The sequence below is a fragment of the Rhinolophus sinicus genome, chromosome 12 (assembly GCF_057876585.1).
Source record: "Rhinolophus sinicus isolate RSI-liver-muscle chromosome 12, RSI-T2T, whole genome shotgun sequence".
NCBI lineage: Eukaryota > Metazoa > Chordata > Mammalia > Chiroptera > Rhinolophidae > Rhinolophus > Rhinolophus sinicus.
Genome location: NC_142512.1, coordinates 15,039,137 through 15,065,841, shown reverse-complemented (window position 1 = coordinate 15,065,841; position 26,705 = coordinate 15,039,137). Strand labels below are relative to the sequence as shown.

The 26,705-nt window shown below is 48.4% G+C and overlaps 3 protein-coding genes and 1 pseudogene across 10 annotated transcripts; 1 reads left to right on the top strand and 3 right to left on the bottom strand.

Annotated features, from left to right (window-relative positions):
* Positions 1 to 615: 615 nt before the first annotated feature.
* On the bottom strand, positions 616 to 1,648 carry LOC109436492 (small ribosomal subunit protein eS6 pseudogene; annotated as a pseudogene).
* A 1,401-nt stretch (positions 1,649 to 3,049) lies between these two features.
* On the bottom strand, positions 3,050 to 14,868 carry PLD2 (phospholipase D2). Of its 5 annotated transcripts, none has more exons than XM_019715129.3 (25): positions 14,679 to 14,812; positions 13,904 to 14,013; positions 13,686 to 13,816; positions 13,442 to 13,584; positions 12,925 to 13,030; positions 12,770 to 12,835; positions 12,571 to 12,629; positions 12,342 to 12,434; positions 12,096 to 12,248; positions 11,493 to 11,642; positions 8,999 to 9,082; positions 8,770 to 8,848; positions 7,677 to 7,787; positions 7,332 to 7,502; positions 6,812 to 6,938; positions 6,509 to 6,627; positions 6,304 to 6,417; positions 6,073 to 6,177; positions 5,765 to 5,853; positions 5,544 to 5,657; positions 5,335 to 5,384; positions 4,928 to 5,062; positions 4,534 to 4,687; positions 4,039 to 4,153; positions 3,050 to 3,788 (listed from the first exon to the last, which is right to left on the bottom strand). In XM_019715129.3, exons 2-25 carry the CDS (start codon positions 14,010 to 14,012, stop codon positions 3,564 to 3,566), a joined length of 2,802 nt encoding a protein of 933 aa, XP_019570688.2. In that variant the 5' UTR covers position 14,013; positions 14,679 to 14,812; the 3' UTR covers positions 3,050 to 3,563. The 5 variants fall into 5 exon arrangements, with proteins under 5 accessions (XP_019570688.2, XP_019570687.2, XP_074175719.1 ...); XM_019715128.3 differs by having other exon boundaries at positions 14,543 to 14,680; XM_074319618.2 differs by lacking the exon at positions 14,679 to 14,812 and adding an exon at positions 14,543 to 14,623 and having other exon boundaries at positions 12,925 to 12,962.
* C12H17orf114 (chromosome 12 C17orf114 homolog) lies at positions 14,817 to 19,333 on the top strand. 4 transcript variants are annotated; one of them, XM_088801964.1, is made up of 2 exons: positions 14,817 to 14,978; positions 19,045 to 19,333. In XM_088801964.1, the coding sequence occupies exons 1-2, from the start codon at positions 14,957 to 14,959 to the stop codon at positions 19,215 to 19,217; spliced, it is 195 nt and encodes a 64-aa protein (XP_088658090.1). In that variant the 5' UTR covers positions 14,817 to 14,956; the 3' UTR covers positions 19,218 to 19,333. The 4 variants fall into 4 exon arrangements, 2 of the variants coding, with proteins under 2 accessions (XP_088658090.1, XP_088658091.1); XR_012492048.2 differs by having other exon boundaries at positions 14,957 to 15,093; positions 19,045 to 19,184; XR_012492050.2 differs by lacking the exon at positions 19,045 to 19,333 and adding an exon at positions 16,134 to 16,270 and having other exon boundaries at positions 14,965 to 15,093.
* Positions 19,334 to 21,534: 2,201 nt separating this feature from the next.
* On the bottom strand, positions 21,535 to 23,571 carry PSMB6 (proteasome 20S subunit beta 6). The gene is made up of 6 exons (XM_019715133.3): positions 23,416 to 23,571; positions 22,938 to 23,005; positions 22,466 to 22,597; positions 22,221 to 22,350; positions 21,878 to 22,022; positions 21,535 to 21,751 (listed from the first exon to the last, which is right to left on the bottom strand). The coding sequence occupies exons 1-6, from the start codon at positions 23,515 to 23,517 to the stop codon at positions 21,609 to 21,611; spliced, it is 720 nt and encodes a 239-aa protein (XP_019570692.1). The 5' UTR covers positions 23,518 to 23,571; the 3' UTR covers positions 21,535 to 21,608.
* Between the last annotated feature and the right edge of the window lie 3,134 nt (positions 23,572 to 26,705).

Here is a 26,705-nt window from a genome sequence, read left to right as displayed (position 1 = left end):
TATTGAATTGAATGAGCAAATTAAGATCATAGGGACAGGCTAAACCTCCAAACCTCAAGAGACAGTGTAATCAGGGGGGTGTGGAGGGTAGAAAAACAAGATTGGCCCCATGCTGACTACATATATATATATATATATATATATATATATATATCACATATATATATCTCATATATATGTATATATGTATATATCCATAATAAAATCTTAAAGAAAGTCAATGAGGTGGAAGAAGTCCTGGATTAGGCATGAAGAAAAGTTAATATATTAAAAATAAGACAAATTGGGGTGGCCGGATGGCTCAGTTGGTTGGAGCGCAAGCTCTCAACAAGGTTGCCGGTTCGATTCCTGCATGGGATGGTGGGCTGTGCCCCCTGCAACTAAAGATTGAGGACAGTGACTGGCCTTGGAGCAGGGCTGCGCCCTCCACAGCTAGATTGAGGAACGATGACTTGGAGTTGATAGGACCTGGAGAAACACACTGTTCCCCAATATTCCCCAATAAAAATTGAAAAAAAAAATGTGTTTAAAATGAAAAAAGACAAATTGTGGAACCCCTGGGGGATGAGTGAACATTTTGCACAAGCTCAGTCACCCTCACGGTCTCCCATCCACTTTTTTTTTTTTTTTTTATGTCTGATCTTATTTATTTGTTACTCTTAGAAAATCTCATTTTTGACTGGACTCAGACTTAGAGGTAGAAGCTCTCAGAGAAGATAGCCTGCGTCTCTTGGCAATCTGTTCCTGGTGTTTTCTTTGGCCTCCTTCATTCTCTTGGCCAAAAGTTTAGCATATTCTGCAGCCTCTTCCTTATTTTATTGCTGTTTCTTCAGAGCAATACGCCGACGTTTGTGTTGCAGGACTCCTGGAGTAACAAGATGCTGAATCTTGGGTGCTATGGTTCTAGGTTTCTTACCTTCTTTGTTTAGGGGCTTTCTCACAACATACTGGCGAACATCATCTTCTTTAGAGAGATTGACAAGTTTGCGAATTCTGCTCGCACTTTTGGGCCTCAGGCAACGAGGCACAGTAGTATCAGTGAGACCAGGAATATCTTTCTCCCCTTTTTTAACAATGACCAAGTTGAGAACACTCAGATTGGCATCCACAATGCAACCCCGAACCGATTTGCGCTTTCTTTCTCCAGTCCTCCTTGGTCTATTAACAGGAATGCCCCTTACTCAGGAGTAGGCGGACACGGCCATGGGTCACGACACCCTGCTTCATGGGGAAACCTTGTTTGTCGTTCTACCACTGATTTGAACCACATAACCCTTCCATTCTTCACCCAGAGCATCAGCAGCAACTTCTGTGGCCATATACTTCTCATAAAACGTACGAAGTTTGCGTTCATCATCCACTTTAATGAGTTTCTGGCAGGGAAAGAGATGTTCAGCTTCATCCTGAAGCAGCCGACGGCCTCTGAGGCGCCACGAAAAAGATTTCCCATCCACTTTAGGAGGCTGGATTCATTCTCTTCATCCTGGTTGTAGAGCCAACTCTTCTGATTCCAAGCCCACTGCTCTTTTCCCTGCACTGTCATGCCCTCCAATGAAGAAACTCCAGGACTAATGTGGGGTGGGGGGCAGATAGACCAACAATGTGAAGCAGGAGCCCACCAAGCCCCTGGCTCATCCAGCTGCTGCCTCCACCCCACTCTACAGTTAATGAGGTAATGGGCCCCTAGGGAAAGAGGCACTTAGTGCTGACAATGAGGCTAATTAGCAGACTACCAATTAGTACCAGGGGACCGCTAAATGTGGGATGGGGAATTTCATGTTCCAAAGTGGCTTCTTCAGAGGAACAGAGGGGGGATTCGAAAGGATGGGAGCAAGGGAACAGCATCTTCTCTCTCCGAACCATCATTCACCAGCATACCCCTTCCAGGAAGGCTTCCTAAACTCCTCACTCGACTCCCATTCCTGTAGTCAATTCTGAAACTGTGGAGTGAGGCTGGGGGAATGAAGGACAAGAAAGAGCCAGGACCTGTCCTAAACTTTTTTCTAATTGCAAAATATTTCAGATATATAAAAAGATATGAATATATATAAAAGCTCATATATCCATCACTAAGCTTAAGAAATAAGTCACAGATTCACTTAAAGAGGTCTCTCTGTATACCTGTTAACCTCTTTTTCTCCACCGCCATAGGAGGTAACCCTTCTCAATCTGGTGTGTGCTATACTCTCTTATAGGCTATACCATGTATTTTCTCTTTCCTTCTTCGGAGCAGTGCCATCCAATAGCACTTTGTGCAATGATAGAAATGGTCTATACCTGCACTGTCCAATATGCTAGCCACTTACAGCAACAAGTGAGCCCTTGAAATGTGGCTAGTGCAAGTGGGGAACTAAATTTTTAATGATTTGATTTTAATTTAAATGTAAATGGCCGAATCTGCCTAGTGACTACTTATTAGTGAAGCTCCAGGAAAGGTGTGCCTAAGTGCTCCACACAGGTGGGGCGTTGTACTCACTTCTGTGAGTCTACAATTTCTGGCCAGTAGCAAGGGCTCAGTAAGTATTTTAGTCAAGGACTGAATCTTTACAGCAAGCCAGTTATGTATTATTCCCATTTCCCAGATAGGACCACTGAGGCCCAGAAGTGATGTGACTTGAGAAGGTACCTAGGTAGTAAGTGACAAGTCCAGGATTTGGGCCCAGTTCTTCTGATCTTAAGCCTATACCCTTAACCACTCCCAAAGGGGCTTCCCTGAGCCTCTCCCAGTACGGTCACTTACGGAACAGGAGGCAGCCCCTTTTCTGTGTATCTCCCTCACCTGCAGCTGCAACATCAGCTCCACTGCTCTCCAGGTCTCCTGGTTTGGCCCTGCCATTCCCTATACCTAGGCAGCAAGCACTGGGTGAACACCTCCTCCTCGCAGCTAGGTGACTAAGCTCCAGAAGCCACAGACAATTACAGTGGAGCTGGAGACAGCAGAAAGAAGAAATGGGGTGGCGAGAAAGTGAAGGGGCCTGGTACTACATATGTGTAGACAGGAAGTGGTGGCTGAGGCAAGTACTCAGTTCCGCTAAGGAAGAGGCACAGATTTTTTTCTACACTTTTATTTATGAAATGCTTATTGAACTGATACAAAGTTAGTGTCTGTGCGCAGGCTGGTGGCGGAGTTAGTGTGTACTCCCCACCCCTCCCTGCTGTGGGGGCTGAAGCCAGGACTGGCTTCATCTTTCCCTCCGCCTTGGCAGCAATGGGCTGGGAGAGGCCCTGGGGGCAGGAGGAGGAAAGGAGAGATGGGAAGGCTTGCTCCAGGCGTCCTGGCAGAAGTTTTACTTCTCCTTTGTAGCAGTGGTTTGAACTGGGAGGCAGGAAGAATGAACTTCTCTGGGACCCCCGCCAGCCACCCCAGCCCAGGGTTGGGAGTGTCCTTTTTGGCTGCTTCTCAAGAAAGGGTCCTCTGTGACCTCACTCATCCCCTTCAGAGATGCTGCCTCCCCCAGGTCTCAAAGGCAAAGGGCACTGCCCTCAGTCCTCAGGGTCAGGGGGCAGGGAGCCAGACTCAGTGGAGCCCAGCGGCTGGTGACCTCTTCTGACTGAAGCCACAGCTATGTCCATACTTCTAGGGGCATCACGCCCTCCTTGCTACCCAAAGAGGGCAGCAAAGACTCATCCTCCAGGAACTTCAGGGGGAAGTGGACCAGGTGGCCCTGGACCTGGGTGAGCTCAGACCGGGCCAAAGGAGGGCTGACCGTGGCTAGGGGCTCCACTGCCACATACTCCCGGAGTGCTCTCAGAGAACGTGTGGCGTTGGACGGCAAGCAGCGGAAGATCTGTGGGTGGGGGGCATTGAAGCCAATAAAGCTTGGGGACACTTTGCCAAGAGTCAAGCCTAACTGAGCTGGACACCTCCATCCCCAGATCATCTCCCCCCACACTGACCCTGAGCCACTGAAGCCCATGATATGCCCTCAGACCCTCATGCCCCTTCTGAGAATGGCTGTGTGGTGGGGCTTCTCTCCACCCCACCTTGAACAGGATAATCCATGAATTGCTCCCTGGCCTGCCCCTCTCAGCACCCACCTGCTCATAGATGTTAGCATTGCTCTCAGCTATGTCTTGCCACAACTGGAAGAAGTCATCACAGACAGGATCTCGGAGATCCAGTTCTGGCCGGGCATCTGCCCCAAGAACCACGCTATGGGAGAAAGGGGTCCCAGCAGGGCCAGATTAAGGTCCTTAGAAAACCCGAATACCAGGAAAGTTATGCTGTGCCTACCCAGCTCATTCAAAATGGATGCAATGCTAAACAGTAAGTTAGTATCAACGAGTCCAACAGAGCCTTCATTTGTCTCTACTTTGGCAACTACTTTGGTGCTCTAAAAAAAAATACCAAATTATTTTGCAAGTCTTTTTTTCTCTCATGGTTTTGGTGTCCCTACTTTGCTGGTACCCCAAACTGGATTAGTCTGCCTATTGTAAAACCCAGTACTACATCTAAGCAATCCTCCCACCTGCTTAAAAGGTAGACCCCCTCCACCTCCCTGCCACACCTTATAGAACCGGCCCTGGCAATACCTGAAGCAGTGCTTCCGCAAACTCAAGGCAAACCGGCCCGCCTGATATTCCACACCATCCATGAGAGATGGTTCCATCTCTGTGTCCTCAATCAGCACAGCCAGCTCACTGTCCCGCCTCCCCAGCAGGCTCCGGTCATTGATGTTTGCAGAGCCTAGAGTGGGTACAGAACACACGATATCTGCCTGAGCCCAGGGGGACCCCCTCCAACCCCATCACTCCTACAGAACACCTGCCAGTGGGCAACACACCTTCTTTGGCCTCCATCCCCAATTGGGCTTCCATGGCAGTCTGTCACGTCCCTTCACCCCATTGTCCCCGGCTGGGCCCTGCTCCACCTCTCCCCACCCTTCCCTACCCCTCTTGCTGCCAGGGGCCCAGATCCAGCACTGACCAATGATGACTGTCCGGTCATCTGCAATGAGCATCTTGCTGTGGATGTAGACAAGCTCTGAGACCGGATGCCCGCCCAGCTCTCCATGGGTGCGGAGCCCACAGATGGACATATAGTCCCGCCACGCTGTCCCCACTATAAGTGAGAGAGACAGGGAGAGGGGAGAGTGAGGTGAGAAGTGCCCTCCATGTGCAGAGGGAGCACTGTCCCATCCACCCCCACTTCAGAAGCCCTTTAGAGCCCAGTCTATATACTTCTCTCTGCAGGGAAAGACCACCTGTGGTCTCAGGGCAGTAGCCCCAGAAGCATGCAGGAATGATAGCCTCCTTCCCTCCACCCAGGTCCAGGTCCCCAATCTCCCCTTCCCCAGGGATCCAGGGCTTGAACTCCCCGTCCTCAGCACTCACTGGCTGCTTTGAGGCGATGCAGGATTGAATATTCCCCACGACACAGGGTCCTGAAGAAAAAGAATGGGTGAGGGAAATGAAGCCTGGAGAAGGGGACAGGGGATGTCAGGAGAGAGATGGACCTCAAAAGTCCAGCAGGAAGGGGTCAGGATAGAGTCAGGATAGGAGCACAGGTGGAATGGGGCCGTGGAGACCCCACAGGAGGTCACCTGTAAGTGAAGTGCAGAATGGCCTGGATGGAGTTACCGCCACCTGTGGAGATGTCACCTTCAAAACCAGGGAGCAGGGGAAGAAGCACATAGACTCGGAAGCACTGACCCTGCCTGGGAAGGAGGTAGAGTTAGAAGTGTGACCTCTCCCCAAAGCCCTACCCCTCCAGTTAGATTTAAACCACGCCCATAATCCCCACCCTCCAGCCAGTCCACCTTACTTGTGGGCCTTCAGGATTCTGTCCACAATCTCATCGCCCACCTTGTTCAGAACCGTCCGTCCATCTGAGCAGCTAATGAAGAACTGATTCTGGGGCACGGACCAAAGACAGACATCAGCAGCCAGGCCACTGTCCCTGCCCTCAGCTCCCAGCCGCCATCCCCACCTCCAGGCTCCAGGCCTGGGCCCCAGGTTTCAGCTTCTTGCCAGGCCCAGCTATGCCAGCCCAAAACACTGATCTTGCTGATGTCCTAAGGCTCTCTCCTGGGACATTCCCTCTATTTTCTCCCCTCCTGCCCCCAGTCAGACCTCAATGTACAGGAAATGCTGGCTCTCCTTGATGGTGTGCAGGTAGGCATTGAGGATGGAGTTCTCCAAAGTCCCCGCTGACCAGCGGTCCACTGACCGCAAGACCTGAGGGGATGGCAAATATGATGTGGTTCCTGACCCCAGGAGAGGAGACGTCTGGGACGCTCTCAGGTCAAGGACAGTGGGCTGACAGGAGGGAGGGAAAGGGGCAAGCTGAAGTCAGGGCCTCACCTGCACAGTGGCACACTGCCCCCCTGGGAGTATGAAGGGGAGCTGGTTTGAGGTGCTGGTGGACTTGGGTAGCAGGTAGGGGTACATGGGTGTCTTGTACTTGGCCTTGGTAGTCTGAGGTGGAGGGATGGCAAAGTCAGTGGGAGGTGGCAAGCTGCCCCCGGCTCCCTCTCAATCTCTACTCTCCACAGGAGGGAGTGAGCACCTTGTTGAAGTTCCAGCGCTGGATGAAATGCCGGGCCAGGTCCCGGGCGGGTGGGCCGTGGACAACCACCCCCACATCCCGCCATGGCATCCGAGGTGTGGTCTCCCTGTCGATGAAATCTGGGGGTCCCAGGAGAGTTAGGAGAGAGGTCAGGGACGGTCTCTTGGAGATACTTGGGGCAGGGAGGAGGCGCTGACTGGAAGGAAGGCTGCATTATCCTTGACCCAGCTTGTCCCATTCTCAGTCCCAGCCCCAACTTCTGCCCCTGCTCCCAGCTCTTGGGGACTTTGAGAGGACCCTCACCCTCAAAAGGCCGGTCCAGTTGCACCCAGTCCTTAGTGATAAGATTGCTGTAGTCTTTGCCCAGCCAGAAGAGTTGGTTGTGAGACAAGTCTGGGGTGGCTGGAGAGTCTGAGCACGAGGTGGGAGGCTGTGAGAGGAACACACCCAAGCCATGGGCAAGGAGAGGTCATAGGCACCATACAGAGTCAGGGCCAAAGAGAAGATAGGAACACTGAAAGAGTGTGAGACAGAGAGACAGAGACACCGAGAGTAAGAATGAAACAGAGAGAACCTGATTCCCCAGCCCAGCCCCTCACCTGCACTTCCTAGAGAAATTGCAGGGTAGGGGACTTAGTAGAAATGGGGAAGAGACTGGGTCATTGTATCCTTAAAGTGGGTTCTTGGGGTCCCAGAAAGTCTGAGGAACTCTGAATGTGGGCAGTGCTTGGAATGATTGGAGGGGGAAGGCTAGAGCTAGGAAGAGGTGTGGATTTAGATTAGCTGAGTTTGGAGGAGCTCAGGAAGGCCTCGGGGGGATTACCTGTGGGGCAGCTGATTCGGAGGAGTCTCCAAGGTCAGTCAGTCGGTAGTGCAGGTCATCCCAGCGGCCATAGGCGAGGTCCAACCCCCCCAAGAAGGCCACTACTTGGTCCACCACCAGCAGCTTCTCATGATGGGCCCACAGTGTCACGTGATCTGGGTGGCGCATCACCTGGAGCAGGTAGGGGGCGTTCATGAAGGGAGGGCTTAGGTGAGAGAAAGACAGAGGCTGCGTTGCAAGGGAAGATGGACAGATGAGATGTTTAAGGAAGGGGAGAGTTGAGGAAATGGGGACGTGTGGTGAGGAGGGCTGTAGTGTGGGAGGGGTCTCTGAGGTCTGAGTCACCTTTATGTTGGGGTGCAGCAGCATCAGAGCCCTCTTGCTATAGCCACTGTTGATGCCCAAGGCCAACTCCACTTCCTTAAACAGCAGTACAGACACACGGACACCCTCCTCCTGTGGTAAGTAGGGTATCAGATCTAATGTCTCTTTCAGAATGGCCCCTTTCCACCCTCCCAAGCCCTTCCCATGCTCAGGATTCCTGGATATCCTTCCCCCCAGCTGGAGACCTTTCACGCTGTCAGTTACATGCTGCTTTGATGCCTGCAGCACACTTAGTAATGGGTGAGCAATCCGTTCACCTATTCATCCATCCACACATCTACCCACCTACCTATCATTACCATAGTTCCCCGAAAATAAGATCTAGCTGGACCATCAGCTCTAATGCGTCTTTTGGAGCAAAAATTAACATAAGACCCAGTCTTATTTTAATATAAGACTGGGTATAATATAACATAATATAATAACAGGTCTTATATTAATTTTTGCTCCAAGAGACACATTAGAGCTGATGGTCTGGCTAGGTCTTATTTTCGGGGAAACACGGTATCTATCCTTCCACCGTCCCAACCATTTACTCATCCCCTAATATGCCATCTATCATTCATCCATCTACCCACCTACCCTTCTTTGATCCACCTTTCCAACCTCATAGCCTTTCATCTATCTCCCTTTCCATCATCTATCCATCTATATACCCACCCACTCTCCATCATCTACGTATCTTTCCTCCTATCCATCAATGTCTATGGATGCCTCCAACATGGCAGACACTGTACCTTGTACTAAAACTCATGATATTAATCTATCCAGTGAGAGATAGACACGTACACCCCAAGGTAATACAATAAAGTGCAATGGGTACTGGGAGGGAGGTCTATACCAGGTAGAGGAAGCACATGAAGAGGGAGGTGTCACTTCTCCTTCGGGAAGAGGAGGAGGTGATGTTTGCTGGACATGAGCCAGGATGGGCACGTTTCCTCCCCTGAAGCCTCAGATTCCTTACGGTACCCCATGCTGTAGTCCCTTCTAACCAACCTCCACCCACAGACAACCCCCCCTCACACCTCCCCTCCAGGCTGACCACTCTCCTCACCGCCTTCTTCTTGAGCATAATGTCCAGTCTCCACTCGTCTGAATGGGCCGGACGTTTCAGGTAAATCTCAGGACTCAACCTGGGATTCAGGGCAGGGGGTGAGGATGGTAAGCTAAGCCCTAGATAATCAGCCATTCCTTTCCTTCCACTCCCTCCTCTGACCTATAAGCTGATCTGCAGTAGGCCCCATTCCACCCTTTCTTGCTTGGCCTTCTTTCCCCCCACTTACCACCAGTCTGTGATGAAAATCTCCTCTTGAGCTTGCAGGATGGCATCCGCCACAGCAGCAAAGTAACCTGCCCCATTCACAAACCTGAGGGGAGGCCAAGCCAAGGAAGTCAGGAGAGTCAGAAGTGAGAAAGCTCTGGAGAGTGAAGACTGGAGGACGTCATGGGTCAGAGGTGACAGCAGGGTCAAAGATCAAGAGTGATCAGAGAGGTTAGGTGTTATCAGATATATCAAAGTGGGATAAATTTGCTAGCATGAGCTAAATAAAATTAAAAATTACAAAAGATACAATAAACTAACGAAAATGACTAAAGAGGACGGCCCGATGGCTCAGTTGGTTAGAGCGAGAGCTCTGAACAACAGGGTTGCCGGTTCGATTCCCACATGAGCCAGTGACCTGCGCCCTCCACAACTAGATTGAAGACAACAAGCTGCCACTGAGCTTTTGGAGGGGCAGCCGGATGGCTCAGTTGGTTAGAGCGCAAGCTCTCAACAACAAGGTTGCCGATTCAATTCCCACATGGGATCGTGGGTTGCGCCCCCTGCAACTAAAGATTGAAAACGGCGACTGGACTTGGAGCTGAGCTGCGCCCTCCACAACCAGATTGAAGGACAACGACTTGGAGCTGATGGACCCTGGAGAAACACACTGTCCCCCAATATTCCCCAATGGAAAAAAAAAAAAAGGAAAATGACTAAAGATTGGAAGGATTAATACATCATACATAAAGAGTTCCAACAAATCAATAAGACATATAAGCTAACTGAAAAGTGAGCAAAGAATAAGAACTGACAGTTTAGAGAAGGAACTCAAAATGGTCAACCATAGGAAAAGATGATCAATTTTACTAGCAAACAAGGAAAGTGATATTAAAATGAAATAACATTAAATTCACTAGATTGGCAAAAATTAAAGTCACTGGTAACACTCAGTATCAGCACATAGGGAAGTGAATATTCTCATAGACCATGAAAATATACATTGGTTATAGCCTTTTCAGAGGACACTTTGGCAGTATCTATTAGCATATTAAATGCATATACCCTTAATACCATGAAATGCACATAGTAATTCTATTTCTAGCAATACATCCTATTAAAGGCTTAGGCAAAGACTATTCATTGCAGCATCGTTTATAAGAGTGATAAATGGGAAAATAACCTAATGCGTAATCTTTAACACACATATTAAATGAAAAAGTAAGTCACAAAAGAGAGTATATGATCTTATTTATGTTAAAACAAAAAGTAACAAACTATATGCATAAGTGTAAGAAAAAAATGCAAAAAAAGACCTGGGAGGGTAAATACCAAACTGTTGCCAGGATTACTTCTGGGAACAGAAATGGGATTGTTGGGAAGAAGCGTGGGGAAGAAGTAAGGGCTAGGAGATAAAGGGTTGTGCAATGAGTGGGAACTTTTCATTTTTAATGTGTTTTCATATTGTTTGACTTTTTAATGACTAACAGTTTAGTGTGATGGGTAAGAGCAGGGTCTTGACCCAACCTGCCTAGATTTGAATCCTGGTTCCACTGTTTACAAGGTGTGACCCTGGGCAAGTTACTTAACTTCTCTTTGCCTCAGTTTTCTCATCTATAAAATGGAGATAACTATACCTGCCTCAGAGGGTTGTTGTGAGGATTCGGTAAGTTAAAACATGTAAAACTCTTAGAACACTTCCGGGCACATAGTATTTGCTACATAAGTATTAGCTATTATTGTCCTTATGTTAAAAGGAAATCTCAACACCACCTTCCATGACTCCCCTCTGCCTATGATAAAGGTCAACCTTCTCAGCCTAGCACGCAGGGCACAGATCAGGGGCTGCCGACTCCCATACTCTTCTCTGACCACTCCTCCTCACTCTGCAACAACAGTCAGTCCCGTGGTTCCCAAACACACCAGGCTATTTCTAGCTTCTCTGCATGGACCGCCCTTCTCCATTTTCTCTATCTTGTTAAGGCAAACATCAAGGTTACTGCCTTCTGGAATCCAGTCCTGACATCCCCACGCTGGGGCAAATGCTGCTCTTTTGTGCTCGGTACATTGTATCTACCACCAACATGGCAAGTTCCCATTGTTTTGTGATTTAATCACCTACTGGACTGTGTCTTATTCCTGCCACTGGACCTGGCAGATAGCAGTGCTTAGAAAATGTTCATTAAATGAACGAATAAATCAGAGATTTGAGGAGATCATAGAGAACAGAGAGGATGGTCAGTGTGGTAAAAGGGGGTTCAAAAGGTCACAGGAGGTCAGAGAATTCAGGGGTCAGAAGAGATTACTGAGTTTGAGGGTGAGAAAAATCAGAGGAGAATCAGAGACAGATGTGGATAAAGAGGTCAGGGGTCAGGAGATTTGAGAAGTCAAAGGGGGGGGCTTATTGAGATCAGAAGGGGTCAGAGGAGATAAAAGGGGATCAAGGACTCAGAGAACACCAAGGGAGTCGATCAAGAAGGCCACAGACAAGCTCAGAAGGGACCTCAATGTCTTACCACCGGGCCAAAGTACCAGGCCGGGGCGGAGCGTAGCTGTCATGCCGGTGCAGCTGCAGGAAGTCTCTGCCCGGGCCCTGGGCCAGCTCAGTGATTTCCTGGCCCCACCACCGCGCCTGCCGGTAGCTGCTGCACTTGAGAATCAGGGATCTAGACAAGAACAATAGAGACCACAACCCTCACCCTCAGTACTTCTGGTCTGAGCCAGAAGCTCTCCCTCTTTAGCTGTCACCTCTTTCCCACTTCCCTTAGTCCCTGAATTGTAACTTCACAGGGACAGGGTATATATCTGCCTTATTCAGTTGGGTTCCTGGCACCTAGTATTGTACCAGGCACTCAGGTTTGTTAAATGAATAAATGAATGAATGGAGTGCATTTCTTTTACATCAAGAGTCCCTCCCCCAAGCTTATACTCAACCCCCTTTCTCTGGGCCCAGAACTCTAGGAGCAGTCCCAAGCATCTGGCTAGAATAGTTCCCTAGTTCCAAATCACGGCCAGCTCCAGGGGGGTGGAAATGCCTTCCCTTCTTCCATGCAACTCTCCTCAGGGCCTTAGGCTGGCTCTTTACTCACCAAGTGTCTGTCCATACCAGGAGGCCTTACCTATGGGAGGTGTCAATTCGGACCCCGTATCGTGCCTCTGTGCTCCTTTTCCCCACCTGCACCTCGAAGCCAGGGTCAAAGAGCTGAACAAATGAAATGGCACCAGTCTCGAGGCACATGTACAGCAGGAAGGAGTCCTTCACCACTAGCCACCTGGAACAGAAGGGCTCTGTCTGTTCCTCTGCCCTCATGATCTCCTTCCTCACCCCCCCACCCATGGCCCACCTGCCCCACTCCAGGCTTCACCTCTTGGACCAGCGATAACAAACTTGGTCTCGGCCACAGCAGGTAAGGCCAGGAACGCGGTGGCCACCTGAACGCTTCCGGATCACCCCTTCCCTGTGGGAAAAGTCAGGAAGAGATACTGGATGAGGAATCTAGACCCCCAGCCCACCCTGCACTGCATTCCCCATCATCAGGCAGGGAGAGATCCAGATGTTTGCAGGTGGCTGGGTGAAGGGTGTTGGACACTTACAGTCCTTTGGATCCAAGGTCTGGGATAAAGGACAGCTGACTGACTTCTAGGAACTCTGTCTGCAGAGGAAAACAAAGGCTCAGGGGAGTCTCAGGCTTTCAGCCCCTCAGACCCTACTGACCCTGGTCCTCTGCCCCTTGGGGACCTGCTTACTCTGCTCCACCTTAAAAGACCCAGGCATCCAGCACCTGAACCTTACCATGGCGTGGTAGTTGCGGTAGAAAGACATGGTCAGGAGGCGGTTGAGGTAATTCTCCAGGTATTTCTGAAGTAGGAATAGGAAACAGAGATAGATGGGACCAGAACCATTTGCAAACCAAACGCCTTCCCAGAGTACCTGGTGTCTGGTCGCACCTGTTTGCTGGATGCCTGTCTGGTGGAGCCCTCAGGACCTGTTCGGGGTAGAGAGGGCATCTCTCTGTCGGCTGCCTCTCGGGCTGGAGGATAGGGGACAGCAAAGCTGTGAAAGGGATGGGTTGAGGGTCAAGTAAGAGGTGGGAGGCTGAGTGCTTGTGTTCTTGAAGCACTGGAGAGAGGGTCTTGGAGCAAGGAAGGAGGCCTAGAGGCTGGCGGAAGGAAGGCCTCCTACGCTGAGAATAGAGACAAGAAATGGAGGAGGCTGCCAAGGGCATTTTGGGCATCTAGCCCGGCTAAGATACTGGCACAGAACCATGGACAGGGAGAGCTGAACAGGGAAGGTTTCCTGGTAACCAGGGTCAGAAGAGGGGGGCCAGTGGCAGGGGAAGTTGGGGGAGGAATGGCTGCAGTATGGGGGTAAGGTGAGCAGAAAGGAGAGATGGGGGCTGAGGCAGTGACATCTCATGCCACAGGGTGAGGGGCCCTTCACAGGAAGCAGTCTGGTTCCCCTCACCGAGCCAGAGGGAGCAGACTCATCAAGACTTTGTGTCTCAGTAGGTCCCGATGCAGCTCCTGGAAATGACGGAACTTCTTCTTGGTTGTCCAGGTAAAGTCACCATGAGTCAAGCGGACAGAATACAGAGTGCAGGTTCCCACCTGAGGGTGTGAGGAACTGAATGGATGTCCCCTGGTTGGGTTGCAGCCCCCACTCGGGTCAGTCTTCCCTTTACTCCCACCCTTGGTGCCAGCCCAGCCACCTTGGATCCACTGGTATATCTTTCAGTGCCCACCACCTGGGCTGTGACAGGAACCCCAGGGGCAAACACCAAGGGGTGCATTTTCAGAGGCTGAAGGTCATAGATGGCCAGAAAGGGGTGCATCCGGTCAGCTAGGAGGAAAGAAAGTGGAAGAGTATAGATGCCAGGAGATCTCAGCCCAAGTCCTCCTCTCCCTGAGGGCCATCCTCCCTGCATACCTGGGTCCTCTCCCTCCTTCAGAGTGTCCACCTCATCGGGTTCCATCTGTAACTGGCTGGAGTCCAGGTCGTTCCCAGAGGGGAAGGGGCTCTCTGGGCTCGCCGTCATCCTAGGAATAAGGGGAAGCCTCAGAGAGGTGATCTGCCCTGCAGAACTCTGCTCCTCATTCCACCATATCCTCCACCTTCCTCTTCCCCATCCGCCTGTCTCCTGCTAACTCCCACTCTCTGATGATAGCCCCATCATCTGCAACGCCCTGCCAACCCACCTCTAACTTCATCCCCCACCTCAGTCCTTCATCCAGAACCCTTGAACGCCAGTCCCGTAACCAGGGCGCCCAGCCAGGAACACCAAGCCAGGCTCCGATGGCCCAGAACTGGGGCAGAGCAAAAGCCAGGGGAAGGGGCCCCGCGGGTCGCAAGGGGCCGGGAGCCGCCGGGACTCAAGCTAGGCCAGGCTGGCTGGGAGAGGGGTCCAGGCGGGAAAAGAGGAAGTTGTGCTCTCCCCGCCCTGGAGGGAAAACCCAAAATCTGAGCGTGCAGCTGAATCAGGAGGCCCCGCAGCCTGGGCCCATTCCTGTCCCCGCCCGACTTCCTGGGTCCCGGCCCTCCGCGGCACCCCCTCCCCGGTCCCCTCACCTGGGCAGCCCGAACCAGCGCCGACGCGGGGTCGCGCGCAGACAGAGCCCAGCTGAGCCCGAGCCCACACCCCAGCAAGCTGGGGCGGGGCGGCCTCAGGGCCAGCCCTCGAGGGCGGGACGGCCCCCCGCCTCACCTCCGCGGGATTCTCGTCTGTCCTGTCCCGCCCCCGCCGTCCTCGTCCCGCCCCGCGGTCTTGCGCACCGCCCTTGGTCGGGAGGGTCTCCTCTGCGATGCGGGGCTGCGCGTCTGAGTGGCCCGCTCCCTGTACCCGGCGGGCGCAGTCAACAGGTCCGTCCGTCTGTCCCGCGCCGTCGGTCCAAGTGTGCCTTGCCGCCACCCTGTGGATGCTCGACGCCGCACACTTTACCCCCCTCCGGCCCGGCCCCTGGGGCCTTTTCGGCCCTTGTGGAGATGCGCTTCGGCGATGGTACCTGTGGGTGTCCCCTTCCCAGGCTGGCTGTGAGCCACACTGGGCCTGTCCTGGCCAGCGTTTGTAGATGGAAGGCATGATAAAAGGCCTGATGGATGGTGGCCACAAATTCATTAACGTACGTAAGCTTGCATTCTTTCATTCATTCACCATCTATTGCGCACTTGCTCGGTGCCAGACATTGAGTGTACTTACTGTAGTGAACAAGATAGTCAAGGAAACTGGTGTCCTGAAACACATCCTAGGGGGAAACTGGAACATTTTCAGGTTCTAAAAGGTAATATAATGCAAAATTTATTTAAAGCAGATTTATTTATCTCTTCTTTGGATGGACATTCGGGTGTTTCAAGTTTTTGTCTGTTGTGAATAAGGCTCCTGTAAACATTCTGGTATAAGTCTTTGTGTGGATATATGTTTTCATTTCTCTTGGGCAAATAGCTAGGAGTGGAGTTGCTGGGTCATATAAGTGTTCTTTAACTTTAGAAGAAACTGCCAAACTGTTTTCCAAAACAATTGTTCCTTCTTACATTTTCAGTTGTTCCACAGCATGGCCAACATTTGATACTGTCAATCTTTACAGTCTTTACTTATTAGCCATTCTAATAAGTAAAATAGTACATCACTGTAGTTTTATTTGTATTTCTCTGATTATTAATGATGTTGACCATGTTTCATGTGCTTATTAGCCATTTGTAGATCTTTTATAAAGTGTCTGTTCAAGTCTTGTGCTAACTTTTTAAAAAACCATGTTGTCTATTGTGGTATTGTGATTCATACATGCATATATTTGTACACATGTACAAATCCTTTATCACAAATATGTATTGCAAATATTTTCTCCCAGAATGTGGCTTGTCCTTGTAGAATAATGATGCCTTTTGAAGAGAAATTTTCTATTTTGATTAATTTGTGGTATATAAACTATTACTCAGCAAGAAAAATGAATAAAGTATAAAATGATTCAGTCACCTTGGAAAACAGTTCCTCAAAATGTTATGCATAGAGTTATCATATGGCCCAGCAATTCCACTGCTAGATATGTCCAAAAACTTGTACATGGGTGTCCATAGTAGTAATAGTCAAATAGCCAAAGAGTAGAAGCAACCCAAATGTCTATCATCTGATGAATAAACAAAATGTGGTTTATCTCTACAACAGAATATTATTCAGCCATGAAAAGGAATGATGTACTGATGCACTAGCTACACCATGGATAAACCTTGAGAACATGCTGATTGAAAGAAGCCAGACACAAAGGACCACATTTTGTATGATTCCATTCATATAAAATGTCCAGAATAGGTAAATCCATAGACAGAAAATAGATTAGATTAGTAGCTGAAGAAAAGGAGGATAGAGGAGTGACTGCTAATGGATACAGAGTTTCTTTTGAGGGTATGAATATGTTATAAAATTGGTCGGGACATTTGCACAGCTCTGTGAATACAGTAAAAATCACTGAATTGGGGCGGCTGGTTAGCTCAGTTGGTTAGAGTGTGGTGCTCTTAACAACAAGGTTGCCGGTTCGATCCCCACATGGGCCACTGTGAGCTGCGCCCTCCACAACTAGATTCAAACAACTACTTAACTTGGAGCTGATGGGTCCTGGAAAAACACACTTAAGAAAAAAAAAAGACATTTAAAAATCACTGAATTGTATATTTTATTTATTTATTTATTTATTTATTTATTTATTTTAAAGATTCTATTGGGGAAGAGGAACAGGACTTTATTGAGGAACAGTGTGTACTTCCGGGACTTTTCCAAGTCAAATTGTTGTCCTTTCAGTCTTAGTTGGGGAAGGCACAGCTCAGCTCCAGGTCCAGTTGCTGTTAGTTGCCAGGGGCGCAGCCCACTATCCCTTGCAGGAGTCGAGGAGTCCAACTGGAAACCTTGTGGTTGAGAGCCCGCACTCAAACCCATTGAGCCATCTGGCCGCCCAGGAGCTGAGTGGCAGCTCATTGACTTCATTCTTGTTGCAGAGGGCGTAGCTCACTGGCCCATGTGGGAATCAAACTGGCAGCCCTGTTGCCCAGAGTTCGCACTCTAACCAACTGAGCCACCTGTCTGCCCTGAATTGTATACTTTAAAAGGATGAATTATGTGATATGTGAATTATCTCTTAATAAAGCTGTTATTACAAAAAAAAAAAACACAAAAAACAAATTTAATACATGTAACATGGATGCATTTCAACACCATTACGCTGAAAGAAGCCAGGCACAAAAGAGTAATATTATATGATTCCATTTATATAAAGTTCTGAAACAGGCAAAACCAATCGGTAGTGATGAAAATCAGATCAGTAGTTGCCTGTGGCGGGGGTGGGGAAAGATTGACTGTGAAAGGGTACACAAGGGAACTTGGTGATGGAAATGTCCTATATCTTGATTGGGGTGGTGATTACATGGTATATACACTTGTCAAAACTCATAGAACTGTACACTGAGATGTGTGCATTACATTATATGTAAATGTTTACTTCTATAAAGTTAATTTAAAAGCAAAAAACAGATTTCTAAGTCAGGCAGTATAGTCAGCAGTGCTTCCCAACCTTTCCACACACATCATGGCACCCATAGGGAATAATATAACATTTGTGCAGCTTTACTGGAGGGCATTTAGAGTCCTTGGCTAGGGGCCTCTGCACCTTAGGTTCCCAGCCCAGGCTCAGGTCACCACCCCTCCCAGACCTAGCCAGGGGCATCAGTGCCTACTAGGGACATGCCTGGGAAGCTCAGTGTAGTTGCAAACAGAGTAGACTCTGGGGTCACTCTGATGGGAGTGGGGTGAGTTCCTGCTCTGCTGATAACTGCCTGTGGGACCTTGGGCAAGTTACCCAAACTCTCAGAGCCTCCAATTCCTCATCTGTAAAATCAGGATAGTAATAACACTCGCCTCAAAGGGTCATTGACATGATTAAATGACATGAGATAACATGTAAAATCCCTAGAATTTACCTGGCACAGCGTTATTAATCAATTACAACTGTCTTCCTAAAAGGGGACAAGAGCTACCAGACCATTTAATGAGAGCATAACATTTCCCTGACTAGTAAAGTTTCCTGTTCTAAAAAAATAGACTATTCTTTAAATTTTCACGTTTTGGGAATTCTAAATTGTCATTCTAAAATACAAATGACTCCCCAGCAGTGTCCAGGCTGGCACCAAGTGGCCCAGCAACGCTGTAGTGAATTTTCACTGCACCTGTATGTCCCAGCACTTCTGTGTTTGTCTCTGCCATGACACCTGTCCCAGTCTCCTTCTGCTTCTCCATGAGGATCAAGAGAGCCCTCACATTAAGGGGGCACAAATGGATAGGTGTTTGAGTAGGGAATCCCTCCACCTCTTCCCTCCTCCCTTTTCTCCCCCTTCCGTCCCCTGGCGCCTGTAATCACCAGGCGGTCTGAAGCTAAGTGGTAGTTTTGCCCACAGTGGGGGGGCTTGGAAACCACACCCCTCCTCCTGGGGCCCTCCTGGCCATTGTCAGCACCCTGTCTCCATTGTTGAGATGGGTCTCAAGGGGGCATGGTGTTTCCCATGGTGTGGGTGCCGAAGACAGCGGGGGACTGAAAGAGGAGCAGGTATGGGGAGACTGAGGGGAAAGGGGGGTTGTCAGGAAGACTGGTAAGCTACACTGGGAGAAAGGTAAATTCTTAAACCGGTGAAGGGAAAAGGACAGTCTGTCTCCCTGGTGGATCTATTGCTTCCCCCACAGAGCTAGCTAAATAATTTGCTGGACAGCCAAATTTGCAGGAATGCAAAATGAAGAAGTGGGGCCCCTTGTTAAAAAATGATTAAGAAGTTCAAGTCGGTGACAGCAGAGCGTTACATCCAGCATGGGGGTCCTGAGTGTGGGGCCAATGCACAGGTTGAAGGGCAGTGAAGCCAGCGCTGCTCTCCCAAGATACCCTCTCCCTCTTCCTGCTGATGCCACCAACACTCAGCCCTCCCAAGACGCCCAGTATCTTCCCTGGCCTCTTTCCTACTCATAGGGTTGGGGATGGGCATGGGGGAGGGAAGGAGGACCCAGACCCACCACTCCCTTTTTCCTCCAATCTCCCTTTTAGGTCTGGCTCCAGCTGCCCCTACAGATCCAGATCCCAGCCCAGTTATAGCACCCATCGTGGCTGAGGGAGGGATACCCTCCCTAGGGTCTGGTGCCTACTTTAGCAGGAAAGCCCGACTCTCCTTCCGCCACCAGCTGCATGACATAGCATCGGCCAATGACTCCACCATTTGAAGGGACAACCAGGGGCTGAACTTCCAGGAAGCCTTGGCAACCTTCCTTCCCTACAATTCTCAGTCTCTGGCTTCCCCAAATCTCTCATAACCTTCTCATTAAATATATTCAGAGTTGCCAAGCGTTGTGTGGATGTGCTTGGGTGTTGGGGTGGAGGAGTAGATGGGGCCTAGCACTAGACTGGGTTATGGAGCTGAGGTGGGAAACACAGCATTGGGTGGGAAAGGGGACACTGGAGTGGTGAATATGTAATGCAGAGCCCAGGTGTGCTAGCCAGAAGTTTGCTGAAATCAAGCTTCAGAGTTGAGTGTGGTGATTGCAGTTTGGAAAGGTTGGGGGCTAGGCAGGACAGCAGATAGGACTAGGGAACATATTCACTCAATAAATATAGAAATGTATCCAGACATTGGAGATATATTAGTGAACCAAGTAGAAAGAATTCTCTCCTCTCACTGACCTTTCTAGCAGAGGAGCTAGACAATAAATAAACAAATAAGCATGATATTATGAGATAAGGCTTAAGTGCTGCTATGAAGAAAATTAAACAGGGTAATGTGAGAGCAAGATGGAGGAGGGGAAGGTGGTGTTTCTTAAATTTCAGGTAGTTAGGAAAGGCCTTTCTGATGAGGTGACATTCGAGCTGAGACTTGAACGATGTGTCAAACGGAGGGTTGCTGATTGTAACAAATGTACCACTCTGGTGCAGGATGTTGATAGTAGGAGAGGCTCCGTATATGTGGGGGCAAGCAGGTATAAGGGAAATCTCTGTACTTTCCACTCAATTTGGTTGTGAATGTGAAACTGCTCTAAAGAGTTTCTTTTTTAAATCAGGGAAGAACAGTCCCAGGCAGAAAAACCAGCAAGTGTTAAGTACAAAACCCCTTAGATTCTAGGAAACAGAAAAAAACAGTGACTAGAGTGTCAAGGATGAGGGGAAGTGTTTGGTCTTCTAAGCCATGGTAAGGGGGTAAAATATCATTTTAGATGGAATGGTAAGACACTGCAGAATGTTAAGCAGGGAAACGACATGATCTCATTTACATTGAAAGATCACTTTGGTTGCTGAATGGGAAAAGATTGTAGATCAAGTATGGAAGCAGTAAGGCCATGTAGCAGGGGGTGTTGCCATCCTCCAGGCAAGAGATGATGGTGGCTTGGCTCAAGACAGTGCTGTGGAAATGGGGAGAGTAGATGGCTTCTAGGTATACTTTTGGAGTTTTTAGAACTTACTATTAGACTGAATGTGGAGTCAAGGCAGAGAGGAATGAAAGATGCCTTGATAGGGAGGACTGGGAGAACAGGTTTTACAGGAAAGTGTGTTGGTTATTTTGAGGTACACGTTTGTGGACAGAGATCCTTCTCTGTTTTTTTTTTTTTTTTTTTTTAATTTATTGGGGTGACAATTGTTAGTGACATTACATAGATTTCAGGTGTACAATTCTGTATTACATCATCCATAAATCCCATTGTGTGTTCACCACCCAGAGTCAGTTCTCTTTCCATCACCATATATTTAATGCTCTTCTTTATTTCTCCCCTACCCCAACTCCTTAGGAAGCTTCGCCGTACCCTCTGAAATCCTCCAGGGCAGAATTATATTCTAGAACAAGGTTTTCAAATATGGCTTATATAGTTTCCTGATCCATAGGGTGAGGGGAGAAGGAAGAAGATTGAGGCAAAATTGAGAATGTTGGTTATTGTCAATGAGCACCACTGAGCTCATTTAGGTCCCTGGCTTGAGTGGGGACAGCCTTGAGGGGTCCAGAGTTCACTCTCTGCCTCCCATCCAAGGGGCTGAAGACCCATGGGAATGGTGGCTTCCAGAGCTGGCCCACAGCACTCCCAGTGGCTGCCCTCTACCATTTGCCAACAAGGTCCACCTTTCTCCCAAAAGCCAAGGAAGTCACACTGCTGCTCCTAACAAGATGAGGTGATAGAGGTGAGTGTGGAGAGAGGGGATCATGAGCCTGGGTCAGAGGAGGTCGAGAGTCCTGGCTTTAGGGCTAGTAGCCACCTATGATAGGTAGGAGGCAGGCTAATGGGAGGTGACCTCAGTCTCACTCAGAATTCTGAGTTCTACCTCGGGCTTGAACATGGGTGGTAACCCTCATATCAACCACACTCTGGTGTCACAAGGACCTGAATATGGTAGAGGAAAGGAAATGGAGAAGGTAGCCTGGAGAAAGAAGTTTGAAAATCACCCTTATAAAGGCTCCTCTCTGACTCTCAGGGCTTAGAGCAGTGGTTTGTCCAAACAGCAGTAGACCAGACGAGTTCAGGCTTGGAGTCAAAAACAAAAACCCCAGAGCACAAAGACTCTCTTTAACAAACTGTTTATTGAATTTTGCATCAGTATGGGATGTCTCTCATTGTGCCCTAGAATCCCAGGATTCAGGGAGGTGGTAAAGTGGCAATAGTGAATTTGGGGATCTTGTCTCCCAAAAGTACCTGCCGCTCTACCCCTGATTCTGCAATGGCTGCGAGGCGGATTACCCCTCCACTGGAGCCGTCCCGCTCCATGGCCAAAGCGAGAGCTGTGGATAAAAGAAGAAAGTTGTAGGTCAGAGTCAGATGCTAGGATCGCTGGAAGCAATGATGAAAATTGGCATGGCTTGGGTTTGGGGGTTGAAGCTCACAGGACAAGAAGCCCAAGGTCTCACCATTGGCAGTGAATTGCAGACACTCTTCCTTAGTCATGCCTTCCCGGTAAGTAGCATCAACATAGCCATAGATATAGGAGCTCCCGGAGCCTCCAATGGCAAAGGACTGCCTTACCATCATACCCCCCATGGGCACTGAGTATACCTGCCCGGTGTAGGGAAGAGAAGAGTCATCAGTTGTACCCTCCTCACAATACAGGTATATTCACCCGTCCATTGTGGGATCGATTTGGGAAGAGTTAATAGTAAGTGAGGCAGAGACTGGAAAGAAAAAATGGCTGGGTGTGGTGAGAATCAAAGGCATGGCTCCAGTGCTCTGGGGGGATTGGTGGGGGTGTCTAACCTGTCCTCCTTCTTGGGGGTCCCAGCCTGCAATGATGATTCCTGCCATTAGGTCTTCCCGGTATCGGTAACACATCTCCTTAAAGAGGCTGGCTGCTGTGTGTACGAGTGGAGGCTCATTCAGCTCAATGCTAGAGGGTGAGGGGAGTCATAGGGAAGGCAGTGTCAGGATCTGGGAGTCAGACCATTTAGCTCCTCAGGTCCCAACTTCCTTTAGATATTTGTTTCTCCCCTGCCCACAAGCACCTGTGGAAGCCAAGTTGATAGGTAACAGCATCAGCTACTGCCTGGGTATCAGCTGCAGAGCCTGAGCGGCAGCAGAAAATACGATCATGAATAGGGGTCAGCTTGTCAGTCACTCGATTGGCGATGTAGGACCTGCAGAATGACAGAATAGTGAGGAAAGGACCTCTCTTGTCTCCCACCTCCATCCCATTACTGTCCACTCCCTCAGGGCTCAGGACTAGGAATTCCATTATTCCCTATCAGTTCTCATCCAAACTGAAGCAGGCTGGAGAACAGACTTTTTGCAAGAATTTCACCTAAGGGTGAGGGGAACTGGGAAGTAGTAGCAGCTGGAACAAATCTTTATCTCCAAGGAGGGGAGAAACCTCCCTCCCACTGGGGTCTGTGGAGGGTAAAGATAGACTGTCAAGCAAGGAAGCAAGAGGAAGATGGGAAGATGGGAAGACCTTTCACATATCTGTCCGGAGCTCACCCAGTGGTTGTTCTGGAGTCGGCGCCCAGAACCACGCCCCCGTCAAATTGCACGGCCATGATAGTGGTCTGGGAAAAAGGAAAGGGGTGAGTGAGTCTGGGCCTGTCCACATTCTCCAATACACACAAACCTCAATGATCCATTTATCCAGTCCCAAGCCTAAAGAAAGTCGTGTGCCACTGACCTGTGGTCAAATCTCATAGGGGCCTCAAGACCCAGAAGACCAGAATTCCAATCCTCAAATCCCCAAAGGCCCATCCCAGCCTTAAGCCTGCGTCCTTCAAGATTCCAGAATTCCAGGCTGACCTCCCACCACGAAAATACCACGCCGCATCCTCAGGATACTTCTACCCCTGCCTCCAGCACATTAAAGACCACCTCCCGCCCCCACCCCCAAATTCTCCCAACCCACTCAGGCCTTATCTTTCCATCGCATCAAGCTTTGTGCACATCTCCTGAACCCCGAGTCCTTCCTCACCCCTGTGGAGACTTCCCGGTTTTCCCAGTCGGGATTAATGGCCTCCGGCCCCCAGGCTGGGGCTGGCCCCGCTCTTCCAGCAGCTACTAAGGTGGCCGCCATCTTCCTCCTCCGGTACTGCCGCAAAGCAACTGTCGTAAAGCGCTCCGTCACTCTCTTTAGTCGTGCTCTGAGGCCCTTTGGGGCGAAGCTAGGCCACGGTTGACGGCAGAAGAGGAAAGGGATGTGTAAGGTTTTTGTTTTGTTTTGTTTGCGACAGTGAGTGCTTGATGGCAGCGTGGCCGGCAGATAGGCACATAAAAATACCCCAAAAACAGTCTGTAAGGACTATCGTTTCCTGTGGGACTGCGCAGGACTTGCATATCTGATCGGAGTTGCAGCCTTGGTTTTACAGTTACCACACTATGTTTTCATTTCTCTTAGATATACACCTAAGAGTATATACAGTACTCGGAGTGGAATTGCTGGGTCATATACTAGTAACTGTTGAACATTTTGCGGAAGTGAGAACTGTTTTTCCACAACAGCGGCCCTGTTTTACATCCCCCCAGCCATGTATGAGGATTCCAATTCCTCCATATCTTCACGAATTGTGCATTTTATACCTTAGCCAGCCTAGTGGTTGTGAATCGGTATCTTGTGGGGTTTTGATTGTTTTTTGCATTTCCCTAATGATTAGTGTTGTTGAGCCTATTTTCATGTGTTAATTGACCATTTGTATATCTTCTTTGGAGAAATGTCTTTTGAAGTCCTTTGCCCTTTGCCCATTTTTAAATTGGATTATCTTTTTAATGTTGCGTTCTTAAGAGTTCTTTTTTATAGTCTAGATATTAGACCTTTATCAGATATATGATTTGCAAATATTTTCTCCCGTTCTATGGCTTGTCTTTTCAATTTCTTCATTGGTGTCGTTTGAAGCACAAAAGTTTTAAATTTTGGTGAAGTCCAATTTGTCTGTTTTTCCTTTGATTGTGCTTTTGATGTCCTAAAAACTGTTGCCAAATCCAAGGCCACAAAGATTTATATCTATAAAATTCTTCTACTTTTAATTCTTATATTTTTAGTTCTATGATTAATTTCCTTAATTTTTGTATGTAATGTGAAGTAGGGGCCCAAATTCATTCTTTTGCATGTGGATATCCAGTTGCTTCAGCACCATTTGTTGAGAAGAATATCCTTTCCCTTTTGAATAGCCTTGGAACCCTTGTCGAAAATCAATTAACCATGATGTATTATACTTTTTATATGTGGTTTGCTAGTATTTTGTTGAAAATTTTTTGTATTTCCATTCATACAATATATTGGTCTGTGTTTTTTGTTGTTGCTGTTGTTTTTTGTTTTTTATATCTTTGCTATCAGGGTAATACTGTCCTCATAGAATGAGTAGGGAAGTAGTGACTGTTTTATTTTTGTAAGAGTTTGTGAAGGATTGGCATTAATTTTTTAAAATGTTTAGTATAATTTATCAGTGAAAACATTGGGTCCTGGGCTTTTCTTTGTGGGAAATTTTTTTATTACTAACTCGATCTCTTAGTTATAGGTCTAGTCAGATTTTCTATTTATTCTTGAGTCAATTTTGGTAGTTTATGTCTTTCTAGGTATTTGTCTACTTCTTTCAGGTTATCTAATTTGTTGGCCTACAGTTGTTTATAGTATCCCCTTATAATCCCTTTTATTTCTGTAACATCAGTAATAATGTCCCTCTTTCATTCTTGATCTTAGTAATCTGAGTCTTCTCTTTTTTTTTTTCTTGGTTAGTCTAGCTAAAAGTTTGTCAATTTTCTTGATCTTTTCAAAGAGCCAACTTCTGGTTTAGTTGATTCTCTCTATTGTTTTTCTATTTTCTATTTCATTTATTTCCACTCTGATCTTTATTATTTCCTTCCTTCTATTTTTTTTTTTTTTTTTTAAGATTTTTATTGGGGAAGGGGAACAGGACTTTATTGGGGAACAGTGTACTTCCAGGACTTTTTTCCAAGTTAAGTTGTTATCCTTTCAATCTTAGTTGTGGAGGGTGCCGTTCAGCTTCAAGTTGTTGTTCTTTCAGTCTTAGTTGTGGAGGGTGCAGCTCAGCTCCAGGTCCAGTTGCCGTTTCTAGTTGCAGGGGGCACAGCCCACCATCCCTTGAGGGAGTTTCCGAACCTGCAACTTTGTGGTTGGGAGGACTCGCTCCAACCAACTGAGCCATCCGGGAGACAGCTCAGCTCAAGGTGCTGTGTTCAATCTTAGTTGCAGGGGGCGCTGCCCACCAGCCCTTGCGTGACTCCAGCAATTGAACCGGCAACCTTGTGCTTGAGAGTCCACTGGCCCATGTGGGAATCCAACCAGCAGCCTTCAGAGTTAGGAGCACAGAGCTCTAACCACCCGAGCCACCGGGCCGGCCCCTCCTTCCTTCTACTTTTCTTTAGGTTTGGTTTCCTTTTCTTTTTTGTTTCTAAGGTGGAATGTTCAGGTATTAATTTAAGGTCTTTTTTCTTTTTTTTTTTAAACTTATTTTTTTTCTTCCCCCTTTCTTCCGCCTCCCCGCCACACTTTGATTAAAGCCGTTGTTTCTCACTCTAGTTGTGTAGGACACAGCTCCTTGGCCCATTCTGGTATTATGAGTCTTGCGCTCCCCCTGGCTGAGGTAATTGGTCACCAGTCATCTGTCAGCTGCTCACAGCAGCTCACGGCAGCTCTCACAGGCTCCCGGCTATTCACGATGGCTGCCAGCCGCTCAACGATGGCTGCCAGCCGCTGCTCACGATGGCTGCCGGCCACTCACGGCAGCACACGGTAGCCCATGGCGGCACACAGCAGCCAGCGGCAGCTCATGTGGGAATCAGAAACCTCGGCGTTAGGAGCACGGTGCTCCAACCACCTGAGCCACCAGGCCGGCCCCCTCTTTTCTCATTTTTAATATAGGCATTTATAGCTACAGATTTCCCTTTGAGCACTGCTTATGCTGCATCCCTAAATTTTGGTATGTTTTTTTTTTTTCATTTTCACTAACCTCAAAATATTTTCCTAGTTGGAGAATGTTTTGTGACTTTGGGCTTTTTAAATTTATTGAGATTTTTTTGTGGCCTAACGTGATCTATCCTGGAGAATGTCACATGAGCACTTGAGAATAATGTGTATTTTTTATTTTATTGGAGAATATTGGAGAACAGTGTGTTTCTCCAGGGCCCATCAGCTCCAAGTCGTTGTCCTTCAATCTAGTTGTGGAGGGCGCAGCTCAGCTCCAAGTCCAGTCGCCGTTTTCAAAGACGCAGCACATCATCCTATGCGGGAATTGAACCAGCTCATGC